The 20432-nt window shown below is 37.3% G+C and overlaps 1 protein-coding gene across 1 annotated transcript in view; it reads right to left on the bottom strand.

The window, feature by feature from the left end:
- Positions 1–20432, bottom strand: part of PDE3A (phosphodiesterase 3A) — a 311073-nt gene that overhangs the window by 59378 nt on the left and 231263 nt on the right. Inside the window, exons 3-4 of the mRNA XM_004270940.4 lie at positions 2465–2722; positions 342–496 (exon numbers count right to left, since the gene is read on the bottom strand). Of these exons, the coding sequence (XP_004270988.2) occupies positions 342–496; positions 2465–2722 (413 nt within the window). The remainder of the gene's footprint in view (positions 1–341; positions 497–2464; positions 2723–20432) is intronic.

Genomic DNA, 20432 nt, shown 5'->3' with positions numbered 1-20432 from the left:
CCTTTGATTTAAAGATCCAATGTAGATCTCAGTCTAGGTAAAACCTAGCCCACCTTTATTCTGGGCTCACCCTTTCCACCCAAAGTGACAGTGGCAGGCGTCACCTCAAGTCACTGTCCCCATTTATACTTAAGACCATACAACACAATTTAAGCCTAATTATCTGATGTTAATCCTTATACTGCTCTGGATTTAAACCATACACCTTTTTCATTTTCAAAGCTGGCCTTCAGCCAACTATAATTGGCTGGGCCTCCCTTCCACTGTAATTTATAACTCATTTTTGGTAAGAAAAAAAAACTTCTCCAAGACATATGAGACCATCAGGAGCACTGCCTAACCTGGATGAAGGTGCTTCATGGAGTTTGATGCTGGCGCTACGGTCCCTCCGTACTGGGGCAGGCTCCAAAGTGGGCAGACCCGTGGCTGAGGTGGTGGTTGTCCAAGTTGATGAAACTCGTCTCAGCAAACCAGGGGGCAAACTCCTCCTCAGGCGCTGGGAAGAAGGAGCGTTGATTTTGTTACCAAGCATATTTTCTATCACTAACTTCTATATAGTGAAACAAAATGGGTTTTTAATTGGCAGTGAATTTATTAAACTACATTGGTTGAATATCATTTACCTAAAATTTGGGCACTCAGAAATTCAATAAGAAACTCTGGCCAAAATCAATGAATATTATAAAAATAACATTTTGGGGATCTTCATTTCAATGTTTACACAAATATGGGATTGTGGGAAATGAGAATCAATTACCTTTGTGATAATTTTATAGTTATATTAGTTCAATAGGGCTTATACACCTATACACACATCATGTTAGTTAGTCATTATGACCAGTAGATTTTCCTCAAAAGACACTCGTGTGGGACATGGATTAATTTTTATCATCTAGCACAACAGTAGTCGCTATATCAAAGTGTTTATTGATTTATTTTTAATTTCTTGATTCACAAATGACAGGAGCTAAGGGTAAGAGTATAACTCACAAGAGGTACCACCTCTCTTGGGGTTAACATGACTTAAGACAGGCAAATGGGTAAAGTCATTAGGACCAGCTCCTCTTAATAGAAGACTCTGCTGGTCGCCCTGTGACCCTCTCTTTGTTATTTCTTTTCCTACCATATCCTAAGGGGGATCTGTGGCACCATCAGCACTCAGGCATGGTTCTGAGCTCACCAGCATGAGCACTGGCCCTCTAACGAGAGTCTTAATCTTAAAAATCAAAGGAAAGGTAATCTAACACAACTACAGCAATAGTTATAAGAGGCAGGAGCTCAATTCATTTTTATTTGTGGCCAGTTACTCCAAGGAGACCAATTGTGTAGGCAGAGTTTAACAAAGACTCAGTCTGCTCTTCCTGAAGATGGTAAAAACTCTGAGAAGTGAGGATACGGCACCTCAGGATTCAAGGAGACCTCTGATACTAAATAGTTTCCAAAATCTCTTAAAGATCTGGATATGCACCTTAGAACGTAATTCAACAGGAAGAGAAAAGGTCAAGCACTGTAAATATCAGTATTGTCTGTAAATCTGTCACTGACTTCATGTCTATTTTGAGGCCCAAGGGAATCAGTTACTCTCTCCCCATTCCTTTATTGTATCTTTCTCAGAGAAGTAGATGTTCGAAGGAAACTTAAATAACTTAATTGACAAAGTTGCGTGAAGGACACTGTCCTGAATCAAGAGACTCACAATGGCAAGAACACAGATGTTACTGACTGACCACCAGCTCCAGAGGACAGCTGCTTGTTTACCAAATAAATAAGTGTGCTGGATGTACCTGAGACCACTGAAATTCTGATTCTTTTTTTAGTCTTTAGCATGACTTGTTTTTAAGTAATACTGAGGTCTAAACTGGGTCCAGAACCCTATTCCCTAGAGCTTACTTTTGTAAAACTCTTATATGTTATATGTAAGAAGAAGAAAATATATGAATCACGAAGGCCATCTTTTACTTTAAATAATCTAAAATCAACTAGAGCTTTTCTAAGTTCAAAACTTGTTGGGTTTGGGAAAGACATGAGGATACTACGAAGGCTACCATACTAAGAAATCAAAGAGCAAAGGAATCTTGTGTTTCAGAAGGCAATGCATTTTAAACAGAATCCACAAGAGTGGGTGCAGGGATTTTTGCTGTTTTTTTAAAATTTTTTATCACCACTATATCTTTATCCCACAGAACAAATCCTGGTATAGAGAAGAAAAAAATTTCTTGAACGTCTGAGTAAAAAAAGGTAATGCAAAAAGGTAAATTTTTCTCATTACAGAAAGCTATCACGTGTAAGGATGTAAGTCTTTATGTTTACATTAGCATTACTTTGGTCACCATGACTGACAGACACATCTTTGGGGAGTCACTGATATGAATCTCCATATGGGTTTGGGGTGATAAGAAAGAGGCCCAGGAGACAATGGGAAGAAACAGTTTCACCCTTTCAGGAGTGTGTCATTCATACCTACCTTGGGAAGAGCCAGCTTGTCTTTTTCAGAGCTTTCTTCAGAATCAGAGCAGGTATAGTTTTCACTGAAGGAAGCGACGGGGTTCACTCTGGGCTTGTGAATGGCCTGGATGGTGAGCTGCGTGCTGAGAAGGTTGCTCACTGCCCTCAGGGACGTGCACACGTTGGGGGGCAGAGAAGGGTCTGCCAGGAGGTCGGTGATGAGACCGTGAGCCTCGCCCATCACGGCAATATCCACAGTGATACTGGTTCCTGGAGACTGAGACACCAAACACAGGAGGTCGGGTGAGAAAGGCCTGAGGTTGGAGGCACAGGGAGGGAAACTGGGCTTTTTCTGAAACGTAGACTGAAGTGACACTAGGGTTGCAGTAAAGTAACATTCAAATCACATTTCTGTTTCAAATTTTGCCAACATTTGCCGTGGCTTTTGCCAGTTTTGTGTTCAGGGCACATTTTTACTGTTAGAACCTACGGAGGCACTTTGAAGAGATACAAAGATAAACACCAGTTTTTAAAAAATAGAAAGTTTCAGGAAACAACAAAAAAATTCATATTGATCACTCCTAATGAAGAGCTCAACATTTTAATGTATATTATTTAGAAAGTGTCCATTGATAGATGAATGGAAAAAGATGTTTTTTATACACACACACACAGACACACAGACACACACACATACACACACACACACACACACAAAATGGAATACTACTCAGCCATAAAAAAGAAATTTCATTCTGAAAAGCAACACTAATATAGTATAAAATTTTAATTTTAGTAATATTCTAGTGTGATATTTGAGCCGGGTGTGTGATAATTATTCAACTAATATTAGAGATAAGCACATAAAGCAACTCAACTTGTTCAGATTCACAAATTGTCCCTCTTCTTGTGGTTGGTAAGAACAGAAATTTCAGTTCTGGAATTCCATGGCACATCTGTCCTATTCTGCCAAACTGCCTATCAGATTCAGAGTTACTACTCTATATTGGCTAAAGAAATGAAGAGCATTAGAAACAGAGGACAGGATCGTTCCTCACCCTGCTGGTCAGGCAGGAACGTAGGCGGGAAGATGTGGGAATAAGGGAGAGCATGGGCAGGGCCAAGGTTAAGAAAGTAGGTGAAGCTTAAGGACGGCATGCAGATGACTGTTAATATTGGAATGCTACCACAGTATGAGGAACGAGGAACCCACGGAACTCTAAACTGAATAACACGGTGATTGGCGTGAGGTTCTGGAACTTGGCTACTTACATCCCAGTCATGACTTCCTGACCCTACCACTTTCTAGCTGCATGATTTGGCAAGTTAGTAAGCTCTCGGTGCTGTGACTTCTCCATCTGTAAAATGGATGTAGTAGAGTACCAACCTCAGAAGGTAATGATAAGAAGTAAAAGGGAGATTATAGGTAAAGCACTTACTGTTGTGTTGTAAGCGAACAGTTATAAGTGTTCAATAATGATAATGATATAAATACGAGAAATAATAATTCTGGAGTTTTTCAATAAGAGGCTATTAGAGGTTTGGCTATGTATTTGGGAGAAAATAAAGTTCAATCATTCTTTCACAACAGACTTAAAAATAAACTTCTGAGAGATGAAAAATTTTATAATCTTGGGATTAGGAAGACCATTAAAAATAATATAAATGGCATAAACTGTCAAGAAAACATCTAACAGATCTGACTAAATGAAGACATAAACTTCTCATAAGCAAATATGCCATAAGCAAAGGTAAAAAACAAATACTCCATGAGAAAATATCTGCTACCCAGAGAAGATAAAACATATGCAAATAAAAGGCCTTTAAAAAAAATCAATAAAAGATAAACTTGGGAAAAGGAAATGAATATACAATTCAAACAAAATTTAATAATCAAATATACAAAAGCTACTTGCCTCCCGAATATTTAAGACACAAACTAAAGTAATAAAAAAAAATGTTTACTGGGCTTTCCTGCTGGCGCAGTGGTTGAGAGTCCGCCTGCTGATGCAGGGGACACGGGTTCGTGCCCCGGTCTGGGAAGATCCCACATGCCGTGGAGCGGCTGGCCCCGTGAGCCATGGCCGCTGAGCCTGCGCGTCCGGAGCCTGTGCTCCGTAACAGGAGAGGCCACAACAGTGAGAGGCACGCGTACCGCAAAAAAAAAAAAAAAGTTTACTTATTAAATTGCAAAATAATAAAAGACTGCTAGCACCGAGTATTAGTAATGGTTTGGGGAAATGAGCAGTGAGTAAAAAATAAGCCAATATCATTGCAAAGAAATTCTTGCTGAGTCTATCAATTTATAGTTTAAATGTATATATCCTATAATCTAGCAAGACAATGTAGACATGTAGTCCAAAGAAAAACTACATAGATACAAAAATATAAAGATAAGGTCACAAAGGATACTGCAATGCTCTGATAACAATCAAAGAATGTGGCCACAAATGCATCATCAACAGAGAAATTGTTTAAAAAAGTTATATTACAAATATACTATAAAGTATAATGCACTTATTTAAAAGATTTGGGTAGGTCTATAAATGTTTATTTGGAAGAATATTCATAAAATATTGTTTTATTTTTATAAAGTATGTCACAGAAAAAGTGAACATATATTTTTTGCAATCAGAAAAATATGATAATTATGAAAACACCCAACATCTGTGAAGGTATCTAGTCTTATAATAACTATAAGCAAGGATAAATTATTCTGTAAAGCTATCATATAGAAATTATGTCTTTTCGTACTAGAATAATAAGAGTAGCAATTATAATAATGGTGGTTAATAATGGTGACAGCTGGTATTTATTCAGCACAGTGTACAAGGTAGGTACTCTTATTACATTCATTTTTATTAGTCAGAAATAACTTGCCAAGACTTCCCGGTGGCGCAGTGGTTAAGAATTCACCTGCCAATGCAAGGGACACGGATTCGAGCCCTGGTCCAGGAAGATCCCACATGCCGCATAGCAACTAAGCCCGTGTGCCACAACTACTGAGCCTGTGCTCTAGAGCCTGCGAGCAACAACTACTGAGCCTGCGAGCCACAACTACTGAAGCCCACGTGCCTAGGGCCCGCGCTCCGCAACAAGAGAAGCCACTGCAATGACAAGCCCACGCCCCACAACGAAGAGCAGCTCCCCCCGCTCGCCGCAACTAGAGAAAGCCCGCGTGCAGCAACGAAGACCCAACACAGCCAAAAAAAAAATAAATTTTAAAAAAACACTATTTAAAAATAATAACTTGCCAAATAACTGAGTCAAAAATAACTCAGAATCAGATAGCTAGAGCATGGAAACGTCAGGCTGCAAACACAAATACATACTCTATTTCCACAGCTCAAGAGCTGAACTAGCAGGCTGAAATAAATACTGAACGTTTTCATTGTACGTTACTAAATATATCTGTAATTATTTAATGCTTTATTTAATCATTGTGCCATGTTTTTCTCTCTTTGTAGGTTTAAATATCTTCCATGAACCAACATGAAAATTTAAGTGTAATATTTATAGCTTTAGGGTATATAATTATGTGTATTTCACATTTTTATTTACATTGTTAACTTAAAAAATATTTGTGAGAAATGCCACTCAATTAGGTTAACATTCCCTTTTAGAAACATATTTTCAAGTGCAACTCTAATTATTATGCTTCTGAAAAACTCACCCAGTGTGATCTTATGAAATAGTAATATTTATTCCTACCCATGTTGTTCTAATAATCTTAAACTAGTACATCACTGTACTATTTCCCTAAAAAAATAAATTTTAAGTCAAACTTTGTACCCAGGACGTAAAATTTTAAGATGTTTTGACAATAAAATTAACAGTTTATGTTCTAATAGTTAATAGATTTTCTCAAAATGGTCTCAGTACATAAAACTTACAAATCTGAAGAAAAAGTAGAACGTGTTCATTGACAATCATAATTACATTTTAAAATAAATTATTGGTGAGAAAACAAATGCATTTTATAATTCTCTAATTTTATGTCTTTTTTTTAAAGTAATGGATGTATTTCTTATATACTCAGAAAAAACCAAATAACTAAAAATTTAAAAGTAACTTTAAAATAGAAACAGAACTGAAAACTCATCCTTGTAAGCCAATGTTAGTGTTACATAAGAACTTAGAAAACAAGCACATTATGTAATTCAATGTTACTTATACTGTCTGTAGCTTTTGTGAAAGCGAAGGTCTTCAAGTGAAAAAAAAAAGCAATACTCAGGCCAAGCTGATTTGCTTTGTTGTGCAACAGAAACTAACACAGTATTGTGAAGCAATTACACTCCAATAAAGATCTATTTAAAAAAAAAAAGCATATTACCCATATTGGAATTGGCTAAGAAACCAAACACTTCAACTATTGGAAAAGTCTTCCTACTGTTATAAAGTCAGGTCTTTGTTTTATTAGTTTTACGATTTAAAAATTAAAGTTGTGTAACAATTCAAAGTTGTATCACACATAAGAAGTTATCATCAGTTTTTGACTCAAATAATGAAAGGCTTCAATGAGGCATGAAATCTAAAACCAACAATCAGATGTGTTTGCCACAAACTTGCCAAGGCTAACCACACATGAAATGATGAAAGACTGAAAGATAGATGGGCTGCTGTTTCAATAAAGAGCAGGCAAATTATAAAGACCCAGGCATGTCCAGGGAGTCACTATAAAGGAGTTTCAGGGGAGAGGGGCTTCGGCTGATTGGTAGTGTTTTTTCATCATATGATACAAACTATGAAACAACACAGAGTGACTCACACAGAGGGTATTTCCACACCTATTCAACTTTCAAAATAATATAATTCAATTTCTAGGTATACCAAATAACACTCGGGAAAAAATTTCATTTAACTGGTGAAATCTTAGCTAGTGATAATAAACACTAAAGGTTAAGTTTATATTAAAGCTACTTTAAAGGAAAGTCTTAAGCTAAGAGCCTGAAATCATCTTTGAGCGCAATAACCAACTCTACTGAGCATAAAACCACAGTTGAGTCTTTTTACGGTGCATATAATCAAACGAATCTTTTCCTTGAAAAGAGTGACCAAGCAATAAAAAACATTTTACTCTGCAAGCTCTCCTTATAATGGAAATACTTATATTTAACATTTAAGAAAATGCAAGCATAATTCCCTGGGCACTATTTAAATGACACCCAAATGTGGATTGCCACCTCTAAATTGAAAATCTGGAATTTAAGTATGATAAACAGTGGAATAAAGTGCAGTTTTATACATCAAGCCCAAAATAACTGATTCTTTTGGTAAATCCACCACTTTGCAAAGCAACCCGTTCTTTCAGCATCTTCCTTCCCCCCTTTATCTTCTTCCAGTCTAGTTCACCATCTCCAGGATGTCCTACGCAATGCTGGTTGTTATGGTAACAATCTAGCTTGCTTCCAAGTTACTTTACTCAACATAAACCAAGGGCCAAGAAAATCTGGAGTCAGAGATAAGTTAAGGAAACAATAACAAATACATTTAGAAATAACATTAGATGTAACTCCTAGACTGGGCATGTATCAATCAATTCAATTGTAGAAATTTTGTTTTTACTGTCACTACTTCTGTGGTAAAACTTTGAAATTACAGTTGTGGTATGATAAAGGGGGAAAGCTTTGAAAATGTGTAGGGGTCAGAAAAAACTTGCACTCTATAAAGGGCATCTAAATTTCTAAACCACCATAAGCTGCAAATTATGAAAAATTTAGCAAATAAATCTATGTGGTCAAACGACTACTAGAATGTAAAACAAAATTATATATCTTTAAGGAACGTGACAGATTATTTACTGTGGCACTGTGTTTGGGTTTCTATCAACATATTGTTCAGAAATGGAGAATTTCTAAAAGAAAAATATCATTAAGAAGTCTTACGAAATAACTACTGGAACAAGGTAAATGAAAACAAAGAAGTAAACAAACATCATTTCACTCCAAGAAAGTGAAAGTGCCCAAGTGGGAAATCAGAAAGGGTTTGGGCAAGTTGATGTCAACAGCAATTACCGATTCAAAATGATTAGGGAGATTATCTGGTATAGAGGGTGGGGTGAAGATAAGGCACCCAATTCTTGACAACTTTTTTGGGGGGACAGCACCAGTATAGTCACGTTATAGCTCTTCTCCCTATGCATTTTGAAGCAAAGATTAAACTGATAACTTAATGAAATAGATTAAATACATCCCTGCCCACGGGCAGAAGATGTAATAATTCTCAAGTCTTCCGACTTAGTGAATCATTTGATGTGTCGCTTGCTTTGGACATTAATTTATTCTAACTGGAGGAAAAGAATTGGAAGCAGCACAAAAGCCTCTCTTCATAATTCTACATGAAACTCAAAGATAGGTTGTAAACGCAAAAGCACTAGAACTGATATAATTATCTTGATAACCTAGTTGAGATGGTTTATCCCTCAAATTAGGCCACTTTTTTTTTTTGTTCAGTATTTTAAGTTGTATGATGGTTTCCAAAACAAACCATGGCTTTTCTCTAGGCGATACTGTATCCGTTGGAGCCCTCGAGCTCTGCCCCTGCAAAATCAGAGAACTAGCCTTTATCTTTCGAAGATCCCTCCCAATTCTGTAAGCCTAAAGCATTTCTTTACATAACATACATACACACACAAACATCAAAGAAGAAAGAATCAAATAATTTTAAAACTTATTTCTTGGCTCATTAAGAATTTTAAATTTTTTTAAAAGATTTTGATTTATTTACTTTTAAATTTTATTTTACTGAAGTGTAGTTGACCTATAACGTTGCATTAATTTCTGCTGTACAGCAAAGTGATTCAGAGATATATATAAACTCTTTTTCATATTCTTTTCCATTATGGTTTATAATAGGATATTGAATGTAGTTCCCTGTGCTATAGACATAAAAAACCTTTTAAAATTATTATGTAGACTTCGAAAAGTCCTTGTTTCGAAGGAGCTAATCTTACTCAAGCTTCACCTTCTAACTTATTATTGACTCACTGATGGCTGTTTCCCTCCTATGGTAAAATGTCTAATGTACACCAAGTACTTATGGGGAATAGACTATTTTCTAGAACTTCCACTCCCAATAGTTGAGTTGCACATTTGCCAAGTGTCAGTTTTGTTTGGTCCTAAATCTGTTTAGGCCAGTTGCAACTGTCACTGTAACTTACATATGCTAATAAAATATCTATAAACCAGTGATATGTGAGTAAACAATGGAACAGTTTCTTTAAAAACTAAGTTGAATAACTTTAAAGACTTCATAAACAGACTCATAAAGATGAGACCCCGACAATGACTTCTGTTAAATTAAGTAGGGGTGATATAACTGCAAAGATTCAAGAAGAAAATGATAATGTGCCTGAAAGATTTTCAACTCAGAACGCTTCCAAATGGCTGTCATTTCTACTGTAAAAACAACAACAACAACAACAACAAAAAAAAGCAAAACAAAACCAACCCTGAAGCTCGTAGTCATATACCATGAAGTATGGGTGTGCTGCATGTAACATAACTTGGAACTCTAATCAATATAGTGAAAATATACCCAAAGAGAAACATTCTTGTCTCTTCATCACAAATGTGTGAAATCTACATATTCATATGTATCAAGTTAAAATATCAACATATTGCTAGAGATATGGAAAATATGTTGTATTTTTATGATTCTCTGCTTTAAAAACTTTTAAAATGAACAGATCAACTACTGATTAAGAGGGCTCCCTACTACTTTAAACCCAACACGTTCTTTCACTTGAAATGAGACATAATATAATAGCTACATTAAAGCTATGCACTACCACTCCTAGAACAAGGGATAAAAAGTGAAGTTTGGTTTATGAATTAACACGTGATGTACAAATAGGTACAAGTGTATATTTTCATCATGTATGTAACTTGGGAGGTCGTATATGTGAGAAGTTGGAAGCAAAGGTATAAAAAATTGGGATATAAGAGAGGAAGTTTTATTCATTCATCAATATCAAATTTTTATTTTATGAGGTAGTACATGGGGCCTTTAAGAACACAGGATCTAGAGTCAGACTGCCGGCGTTCAAATTTCAGATCTGGTGAGAATTGGGGAAAGTCACTTATCTCCTTAGCTCCTGTTTTCTCATCTCTAAAAAGAGGGCAATAATAATGCCTCCTGTATAGTATTATTAATGATTCAATGGGATCAGGCACATAAAGACCTCAGTAGAGTGCTTGGCCTCCAGTACATGTTTGAAAAATATGATATAGCACCACCATCATTATTATTATTGCATTGAAAAAGATTATGTGCAAAAAGGGCTGTATATGTATGTGTGTGTTTGTCTACTACAGACACTGGGTCAGTAGTTTCTTTATAAATGAAGACAGCATAGAGATATCATTTCTCTACTGACAAAACAACAAATGCAAAAACTTAGTTTCACTTTTTATTCTAAGTAAATATAGTCATAAAGATTGTATCCCCTACTCCTATATACTCAGAGTAGTTCTGAGATTAATTTTAGGCTCTTAGAAAGTAATTGTACAGAAGTCCTGGTTTCAGTTAATATGGTTGACTGCACTGGTAGGATTTATAACACACTACGTGAAAGGAATTCTAAAAGCAGGCATCTTAGCTCCATTGTTGGAAGTCTTTCCTTTTTCTTTCTTTCTATTTAGTCATCTTGGGAGACACCCTGGGAGGCAAACACGACATGGGAAGAACATTCTCAGGGTGAAAAGGGAATTGGGATAAGGGAGGAATAAACAGTGTAAGGGATGACACATAAAAGGAGTCACTGGGACTTTTCTTACCCAGCTTTGGTCCTAATGCTGGGAAAAGATGCCTGACAGGCTTTGGGAAGCTGTGTCATCCTATTTCTCTAAAGCAGTTTTCCACCCCTTGCCCTCCAAATCTTTCTCTCTGATACCAGGAAGCAGTCTCTTAGTCTAAATTCATTTAGAAGATGAGCTGGATTCAATAAGTGATCTTTGGTGCATTACTGGTTCTGACCTCAGAGCCAGCAGAATTGCATATGTGTTTATACTTTCATAGGACCCATTTATAATTTTAGACTTGAAGTTGGTTGGGAAATTTTTAAAAAATGAAATCATGTGAAAATTTTGCAGTAACTCATTGTAGGCTGAACCTTGGCTAAATGTCATCCTAAGGAAGCAGATGTTTGCTTATTTTAATTTTCTGGCAGGGAATATGAGTTGACCTTTGGATTTTCTCCTTAAGATAATATGTATGTACAGTAGGAGGAAAACATACAGGGCCCTTCATCAAACTGCTTTCTAAAAACATCTCAGTTGGTCGGGACCCATTTGAGATGTGAGACACAGCAAACTCCAGCAGTTACCAGAATTCTTAACCTCCTTCTCTTTTGATGGTCAGAGAACATTCCATGTCACCAAATAGGATGTAGTACATGGCCTTGTGTCCTTAAATATTTCCCTACATTCTGTCTGCAAATAAGCCCCAAAGTGTTAAAAGTGTCCCTCTGTTTATGTTTTCTAAGATCTTCCAGACACTCGCAAATTCACCCAACAACCTCAAAAATAACAACTATCACAGAATACTGTTTTATTATTTAGGAAATAAAACATACTTATGAAATCGCTTACTCGAGGAAGCAACCATATCTCTGAGAAGATAATCTTAGCTGCCTTTGACTTCCAGGCTGGTTCTCTCTGTTTCTTCTAATTATAAAAAGATGAGGTGACTGGAAAAGCTAGGAGGAATTCAGGTAATACTGTTCCCGGGACTGCTCACGCAAATGAACTGGGAAGGCTTGGTTAAGTGTAAGTTGCTATGTAAATAAAAAGCATGATTATTTCTGTTAGTGGAAGAAACTGGATTCTCTGATTGAGCACAAGCTTGTAAATATTACAGAAAAAAATCAGAGTCTCTGAAATAAGTATGAACTCCTAAAGGTGATGAATTCTGATGGTCTTTTGTTTGTTGAATTTTAAGAATTGCTGTTAAACTTGAACTTGAGGTTTCTGTTTGCTTAGCCTAGAAACAATTTCAGTGAACAACAGATGGCAGTATTCTGCCTTTTAAAAAGAACTCCAGTTGTCTGAACATCTTTTTGAATGAGTGCTCTTCCCTCATTAACAGACACAGTTTAGTTTCTTTTTTCATACAAAAAAAGAAAACACAAAAACTAAAACCAAAACAAAACACAAAAACCTTACCTAAGACTATTGGTAGAAAGTAATAAAAAATCTTAAATTGTGTTATCTCTCAGGATCATTGTTAAAGTGAAACTGGAACTACCTCCTTAATAATTTTTGTCTCAATTACAAACATTTTGGCTCTGTTACCTTTCTCCATTTTTATAAGCTACCCAAGGCAAACATGACCCATTTTCATACACAATTTGATATAAATTTTTCCGCGTGCAATTCTCTACTATGATCAAAAGATTCATAAAACTAAACCATCAAAATGCACATTTAACGCAAGGGTCTTGTGAGCCTTCACTGGCATTTTCTTTATCCCCACTGTGTTATCACCAGATTCTTTGCCACCTCATGTGCCGTGGGCACTTACTCGATGCTACCGATTTGCTTCCACTACTGTTGACCTGGGAGATCTTCCCCTGTACTCTTGCCATAGCATCCACTCTGGTTGCCATATGAATGCCTGTTGAGGCACTCCTGTACTTCATCTACTGGAAGCACCAAAACCAAAAACAAACAGCTGAAAAACCCTGGGAGCTGTAACTTCCGAGAAACCTTCCATCTCTGAGCAGTTCTCACATATAGTCAGAGAACCTCTCTCACTGTATTTCTGACAGTTTTCCATTCAGCTTTTGGTACGTGATCATTTGATGAAAGTTGGTCTTCCTCTTTTAGGCTGAAAGTTTTAGGAGTACAAAGGCAATGCTAATTTTTGTTTACCAGTTTAACCCCGGAGCCTCACTTACTATCTGGTACTTTTTAGGCACTCAGTGACATCAGGAATGAGTTAAGTCATAAGTAGCATTCTCCAAACCTCTAAAGATAAGTAAATTTCCTCTCTCCAGTTCTATGTCTTAAAGAAATATAGAGACAAACAAATTGTATTGTCCAAGGTATTTCCTTAAAACAAATAACTGAATTTTCTTGAAGCCATCCTAAAACATTTAACCTTCTAGTACAATTTCATGTTCTAATCTTAAAGTTAAATAAAATATCGAGAATTGTTAGACTGTAATACTGAAATCATGAATAAAAATTATATTCAACAAACTGATTCTGGAATAACTACTATCCAGAAAATAGTGAAACTGCTGAAGAGAAGTAATAGTACTGATCAAAAGAAGCAGCTCTACATTTTTCTATAATCTGCCACATGTATGAAAAGAGTAAGTACAGGATTGAGGTATATGGATTTATATTTTCTGGAAAAGACAAAAAGCTTAAAAGGACTGGAGGGAGAAAGAGAATGGCCTTTTGGGGACAAAGTTCAGTGAAGGTCAGAGTGCTTCAGGTTGAAAAGCATGTCGTCTGTGAACAGCATGCTGACTATAGTTAATAATACTGTATTGTATATTTGAAAGTTGCTAAGATAGTAGATCTTAAAAGTTTTCATCACAGGAAAATAAATTTGTTAACTACATATCGTGATGGATGTTAACTCGACTAGCTGTGGTGATCATTTAGCAACATACACAAATATCGAATGTTATACACCTGAAACTAATATAATGTTATGTGTCGACTGTATCTAAATTTATAAAAAAAAGAAGAAAAGGGTGTGTCTGGAGAGATTTGAAGGAATATATCAAGACAGGAAGATGAGCCAAATTCAAGAGCTTTGATGAGCTACTAAAGGCCATGAGAAACCCTGCAGGGTGGTGATGTTATCGGTATGTATAAAGTAAGAAGTTAGGCTGATTTTCAGGCTTTGGGCTTGGGCAGATGGGCAGCTAAGAATATTTCCCCAAGTTATTGGAGAAGAAAGAAGCTTTGGTGTGGATGCCGAGATACACATCTTTGAGTAACTACGTGATGTTCACAGGACGATTCCAGTTGCACTTCAGGAGGGACACCTGAACTGGAAATAACGCATTTGGGTATTGACGCCATAAATACGTCCATTTCCATAGCACTGCCGTGGGAGTGTATAAGGAGAAAGAGAAGTGGACCGAGGGCAGAGCCATAATCAATATTAACTTTTAAGGGCCGGGGGGAGAGAAACCCACAAAGAAAAATGAGAAGGAACAACTGAAAACTAAGAGTGTAGGGTCAAACGGGCCGAGGGAATGCTTTTGTCAAGGGGGGAGGAGTGGTCAGCAGAGACCGATGAATTTGAGAGATTAATAAATTTTGGAAAATATCCATTAGTTTAGTGTCTGGAAAGTCACTCATGACATTGGAGAGAACAGTCTCAGTGAAGTACTGAGGTTACGAGTCACACTGCAATCAACTGAGCAAGGAAAGGAAGATATGAAAATGAAGACAATGTAGACAGCTCTTCAGTGAAAACCAGCTGCACAATGGAAGACAGAGATCTGTCTGCATCTAGAGGGAAAACAGGTTCTAAAGAGCTGGTGAGCAAGTGAGCAGGCAAAAATGTTGAAGCGGGGAGGGTCCCACTAGTGTGAAGGGTTTAAAATGCAGTAAAGACAATGGGATGATAAATGGATCAAGGTGCAAGAGAAGAAAGCAAAGGATGGGGGGACTAACATTTCACCATAGGGCATCTTTCTCATGGTGACAGTGAGAGAGAAGAATGTTTGTAGACTTGCAGGTGAGAAGTTGGAGTTCTTACTCTTTGGCTTTTATTTACTCTGTAAATTAGTCCTGAGTCCCTGGTTGAGAAAGTAAATCAGGCACTGTTGAGGTTAGAGGTGCAAAAGAGAACGAAGAATGTTTTGAAAGAGGAATGAGAAAGAGCTGGCTAGATTCTCTGGCGATCCTAAAGGTCCGGCTGAGTTTGGAGACCATGGATTCCAATATGTTTTCTGTGTACTTTCCAGGGTTGCTTGGCATGAAGTTTTATATGAAAAGGCAATGGACTGAAAACAGGAAGGGTCTGCCAGATGGGAAAGAAAGATTGGACAATTGGACTGGAGATCCTGGTGAGGTAGAAGAACAGGTGCAGGGTAGGTGAGAGAGCAGAAAAGCTTGAAGAAGCATCGCATCAGAACGTGGGGTGGTGTGTTTGCATGAGAAAGATGGATGCAGGATTCCATGAGCGCACTAGTCTCTCAGGCAGGGAAGGTTTCTGCTTTCTATTAGCAGAAAATAAGGTTGAAAAGGAAATATGAGGCTAGATTTCAGATGCTGATGAATGAAAAGCAAAGTTTTCTACTTCTGTCAGTTGGTAACTGAGTGATGAAAGACGTCTGAGAAGGAAAATGATGTAATCCAAGAGTGCACAGGGCTTGAGGAGGGTGAAGTTGTGGCACAGAGGGAGGCAGATTTGACCAAGGCTGCCACAATAACCACCGTGCAGAAACTGGGACACTTGCAGCATGAACAACCAGGAAGGGAAGGGTAAGTAAGAGTAACATCAGGAGAATCAGTTGCCCTTGTAATGTGATTGGATATTGGGACCTGAAAAATTGCAAGCTATTTGTTCCTGTAATAGTTGTCTTTACTCTGTCCACAATATTCTCTCAGTTCCTTCTTCCAGAAATTTCTTCAAGTGCCCCTGCCCTCACAAAACAAAATGTGGATAGTTCACTTGTGAATGTATAAGTCCATATTGGGTCTGACCAATTATCTCTAAAAAAGTTCGCTTTTGGATTTATTATGTAGTAACCCTTCACAACGTTAAACAACCCAGGGGGTGAGTGGATACTCTTAAGACCCCAAATTATTTTAATACAGCATTAAACACTTCATAAATGTATTTTAAAAACTCAATACATTTCAGTTTCTACAACTAATCAAAGATACCATCAATTAAGTAATAAGGCTTACAAAGTTATAAATAGATCAAATGTTAAAACACTTGTAAATCAAGTTTTTTGGAGCTTAGAATGCATTTTTCTAGAGAAATAATACTATTGTATAGACTAATCCTAGGTTAGCTCACGAAAGTTTATACAACCACTTAATAATAGACATGACAGCATTTTTCATTGTTCATTGCAAATGCACTCTCTTTCAATCACATTGCGATATTTTTAGAGACAAAATACTATCAATGGTGTGATTCTACAAACAAATGCTGGAGAGGGTGTGCAGAAAAGGAATCCTTCTTGCACTGTTGGTGGGAATGTAAATTGATACAGCCACTATGGAGAACAGTATGGAGGTTCCTTAAAAAACTAGAAATAGAACTACCATATGACCCAGCAATCCCACTACTGGCCATATACCCAGAGAAAACCATAATTCAAAAAGACACATGCACCCCAATGTTCATTGCAGCACTATTTACAATGGCCAGGACATGGAAACAACCTAAACATCCATCAACAGAGGAATGGGTAATGAAGATGTTGTCCATATATACAATGGAATATTACTCAACCATAAAAAGGAACGAAATTGGGTCATTCATAGAGATATGGATGGACCTAGAGACCGTCATACAGAGTGAAGTAAATCACAAAGCGAAAAACAAATATCGTATATTAATGCATACATGTGGAACCTGAAAAAATTGGTAATAGACGACCTTATTTACAAAGCAGAAATAGAGACACAGACATAGAGAACAAACATATGGATACCAAGGGGGGAGGCGGAGGGTGGGATGAATTGGGAGATTGGGATTGACATATATACACTATTTTTTTTCATGGAAACGTACATTCTTATTCTTTTATTTTTTTAAACATCTTCATTAGAGTATTAATTGCTTTACAATGGTGTGTTAGTTTCTGCTTTATAACAAAGTGAATCAGCTATACATATACATATTTCCCCATATCTCCTCCCTCTTGCGTCTCCCTCCCACCCTCCCTATCCCACCCCTCCAGGTGGTCACAAAGCACTGAGCTGATCTCCCTGTGCTATGCGGCTGCTTCCCACTAGCTATCTATTTTACATTTGGTAGTGTATATATGTCCGTGCCATTCTCTCCTTCGTCCCAGCTTACCCTTCCCCCTCCCTGTGTCCTCAAGTCCATTCTCTACGTCTGTGTCTTTATTCCTGTCCTGCCCCTGGTTTCTTCAGAACTTTTTTTTTTTTTTTGGATTCCATATATATGCGTTAGCGTATGGTATTTGTTTTTCTCTTTCTGACTTACTTCATTCTGTATGACAGACTCGAAGTCCATCCACCTCACTACAAATAACTCAATTTCATTTCTTTTTATGGATATATATACTATTGATACTATGTGTAAGATACTAATACTATGTGTAAGATAGATAACTAGTGAGAACCTACTGTATAGCACAGGGAACTCTACTCAGCGCTCTGTGGTGACCTAAATGGGAAGGAAATCCAAAAAAGAGGGGATATACGTATACAAATAGCTGATTCACTTTTCTGTACAGTAGAAACTAACAGAACATTGTAAAACAACTATACTCCAATAAATTTTTTTTTAAAAGAAGGAATATGGAGGCACTGGGATACAACCATTTCTGCCTCATTTATTCAACAAATATTATTACTGGGTACCTGATACTGTCCACACCCTAGGGCTACGGAGGTGAATAGGTCTGGGCTGCTGCCCTCAAGCAACTTCCCGTCCAGTGGAAGACATTAAGGGGGCTGAAAGGGATCAGAGGATAAAAGAGGAAACTGGGGGAACCCCATGGATGTATCACCACTGCCTCTGGTTATTAGGAGAGTGAAAGAAGTTGTTTCTCAACATGCAAATAGGTCTCAAAACATCCGACCATGTGGTTTATTCCATACAGACTTTGAAAATGGCTGCCCTGAACTGAGTTGCCATTCTCATCCATATCTCCCCCACAAGTAGGATTAAAAAAAAATAAAGCAATTCTCCAGAGGAGACAAGCATGAGAGGGAAGAGGAACTGGTTACAAAGACACTCATCACTCAAATACAGAAACCACTGATTTCTGGGCATTTCCCTCAAAATCTTCAGACCTTGGAACTCTCATAGCTCCAGTACCCAAGTCTCAAGTAGGAAACATGGATTTCAGGCCTCATCAGCTTCCCATCCCCCAGTAAACAGTAGGAAACCTGAAGCCCCCTTGCCTCTTAGAGGACTTGAGGGTCTCTTCCTGCTAACTGGTTTTAAGGGATGGGGCGAGCTGATCGGTGAATAATTTGGCATATAGAGAAGATTTGTGTAAACTATTAAAAGCTTATAATATCACTTCTTGATTTTCCAGAAGGCAACTCACAACTATAAAAATTACATTATTAAGGGAGTGACTTTCAAAAAGTTTGAAACTACTGCACAAAAGGTTAAGTAGCTTGCCCAAAGTTACACAGGTAGTAAGTGGCAGAGGTGGAATTCCAATCCAGGAAGTCTGAACCTATACTATTAATCACATCGCTAAGCTGCCCATCAGTATTTTGGGTAACTGTTCCTACGTATGGCTATCTACTTTTGATGATATGAAAGTATCTTTGTCAATTTGCAACACACTGCTAGTTGTGCGAATTCTTCCTTCAATTAATTACCAACTTAGGTTCTCGTTATCAAGGGGAACTTATTAACGTCATCAGTAAACTCCAAGAATTCCTGGTATACTCCCTTCCTACACATCTTTTTTGAAAATGAAATGAGACTCTTCCCAGAACTAAGTCTTAGGGAAGACTCCACTATTAATAATTTTCCACCAAGAAAAATGCCATTTATTCTTTTTCCCCGTTTCTCCCACTTAAGCCAGATCTCTTATAATATTTGCTTCTGGAAGGAAAAACTAGTGGGCTTTTGTGGAGACTTCTCTTGCTAATAGAAAAGCATCTGTCTTCATTTTCCTTTTAGGTGGTAATGAAAATAAAATTTTATAATGTATCTGTCTACAAGTCTGGGTTAATTACTTCAGTTTAAGAAACTGGTTTTAGTTATAATCTGATTATATTCAGAATGTTATGAGACATTCGGATAATAAATATGATTATCTTTGGGTCAGCAGAGCCCAGTAGCTCACCAAGATATTTCACAGGCAGAGGTTGGGCAGGATTATAAAGATTTTCTTTGAGAAGCGTTTCAAAACGATACCTTCTCCCTCACGTTTAGCAACAATGTGTTCCTGAGTCAAGGAGGAAATCAGGCGAGAAAATAAGGCATTTGGTCATAAGTTGAGTCACTCAGCATTTATGTCACAGATTTGTTTTCTTCCTTGTGGACATAATTGCTAGTTCAGTCAATGCTCCCATATGCCATGAGTATAGCAATAACAGCATACTTACGACGTACAAATGACTAACAATTTGTTGCGATTCAGGGCAGATTTTTTAAGACAGATCTATGCAAAGAAGACAGAATGACTGCAGGAATGATCTTTTAAGATTACAATCTTGTGAGACTAATAAAACTGCTGATTAAAAATGTGGGCTAACTTCTTTTTCTGGGGATCAAGAGGAAGGATCCAGGGAGAAGCTGCTAGGGAATTCCTCCTCTTTGGCTATCATTTCAGTTCATTTTAGTTTCACGTCATCTTAAAACAAGCAGATGAGAATGGAAGTATGGTACAAGAGCTCTAATTAGGATATCCCATAGAAACAAATAAGCAAAGTGTCATTAAAGCGAACACAGAACGGAAGCAATGAACACTTTCACATGCTGATTCTGATGGCAAACTGAAGACGAAAATTATTAATACAGAGTGAGGTCTAACTAAAAATAGCTTCAAACTGTCTTTCTTCTGGTTTCAATATTTCTAACGAAGAATTTTAACGTATTATAGTGTCTTTATCAACAGCCACACTCTAGAGAAGATTACAAGAGCTTCTCAGATGCCCATCAAGCGGGTCTTGCGGCTGCTGAATCAATCAATAGACTTGCCAGCAACTCTAGGCACTTTGACATCAAGGAGGAGATGTCCAGAGACCTGAGAAATGCCTCAATTCTGAGCTCTCTTCCAACTACATGCGGTGGATGTTGCAACGACTCTCGACTCTCTGTACCATGGTGATTCCACCCCC

This window comes from Orcinus orca, chromosome 11 (genome assembly GCF_937001465.1).
Source record: "Orcinus orca chromosome 11, mOrcOrc1.1, whole genome shotgun sequence".
Lineage (NCBI taxonomy): Eukaryota > Metazoa > Chordata > Mammalia > Artiodactyla > Delphinidae > Orcinus > Orcinus orca.
The sequence above is the reverse complement of the archived record's forward strand: the minus strand, read 5'-3'. Positions and strand labels throughout refer to the sequence as shown.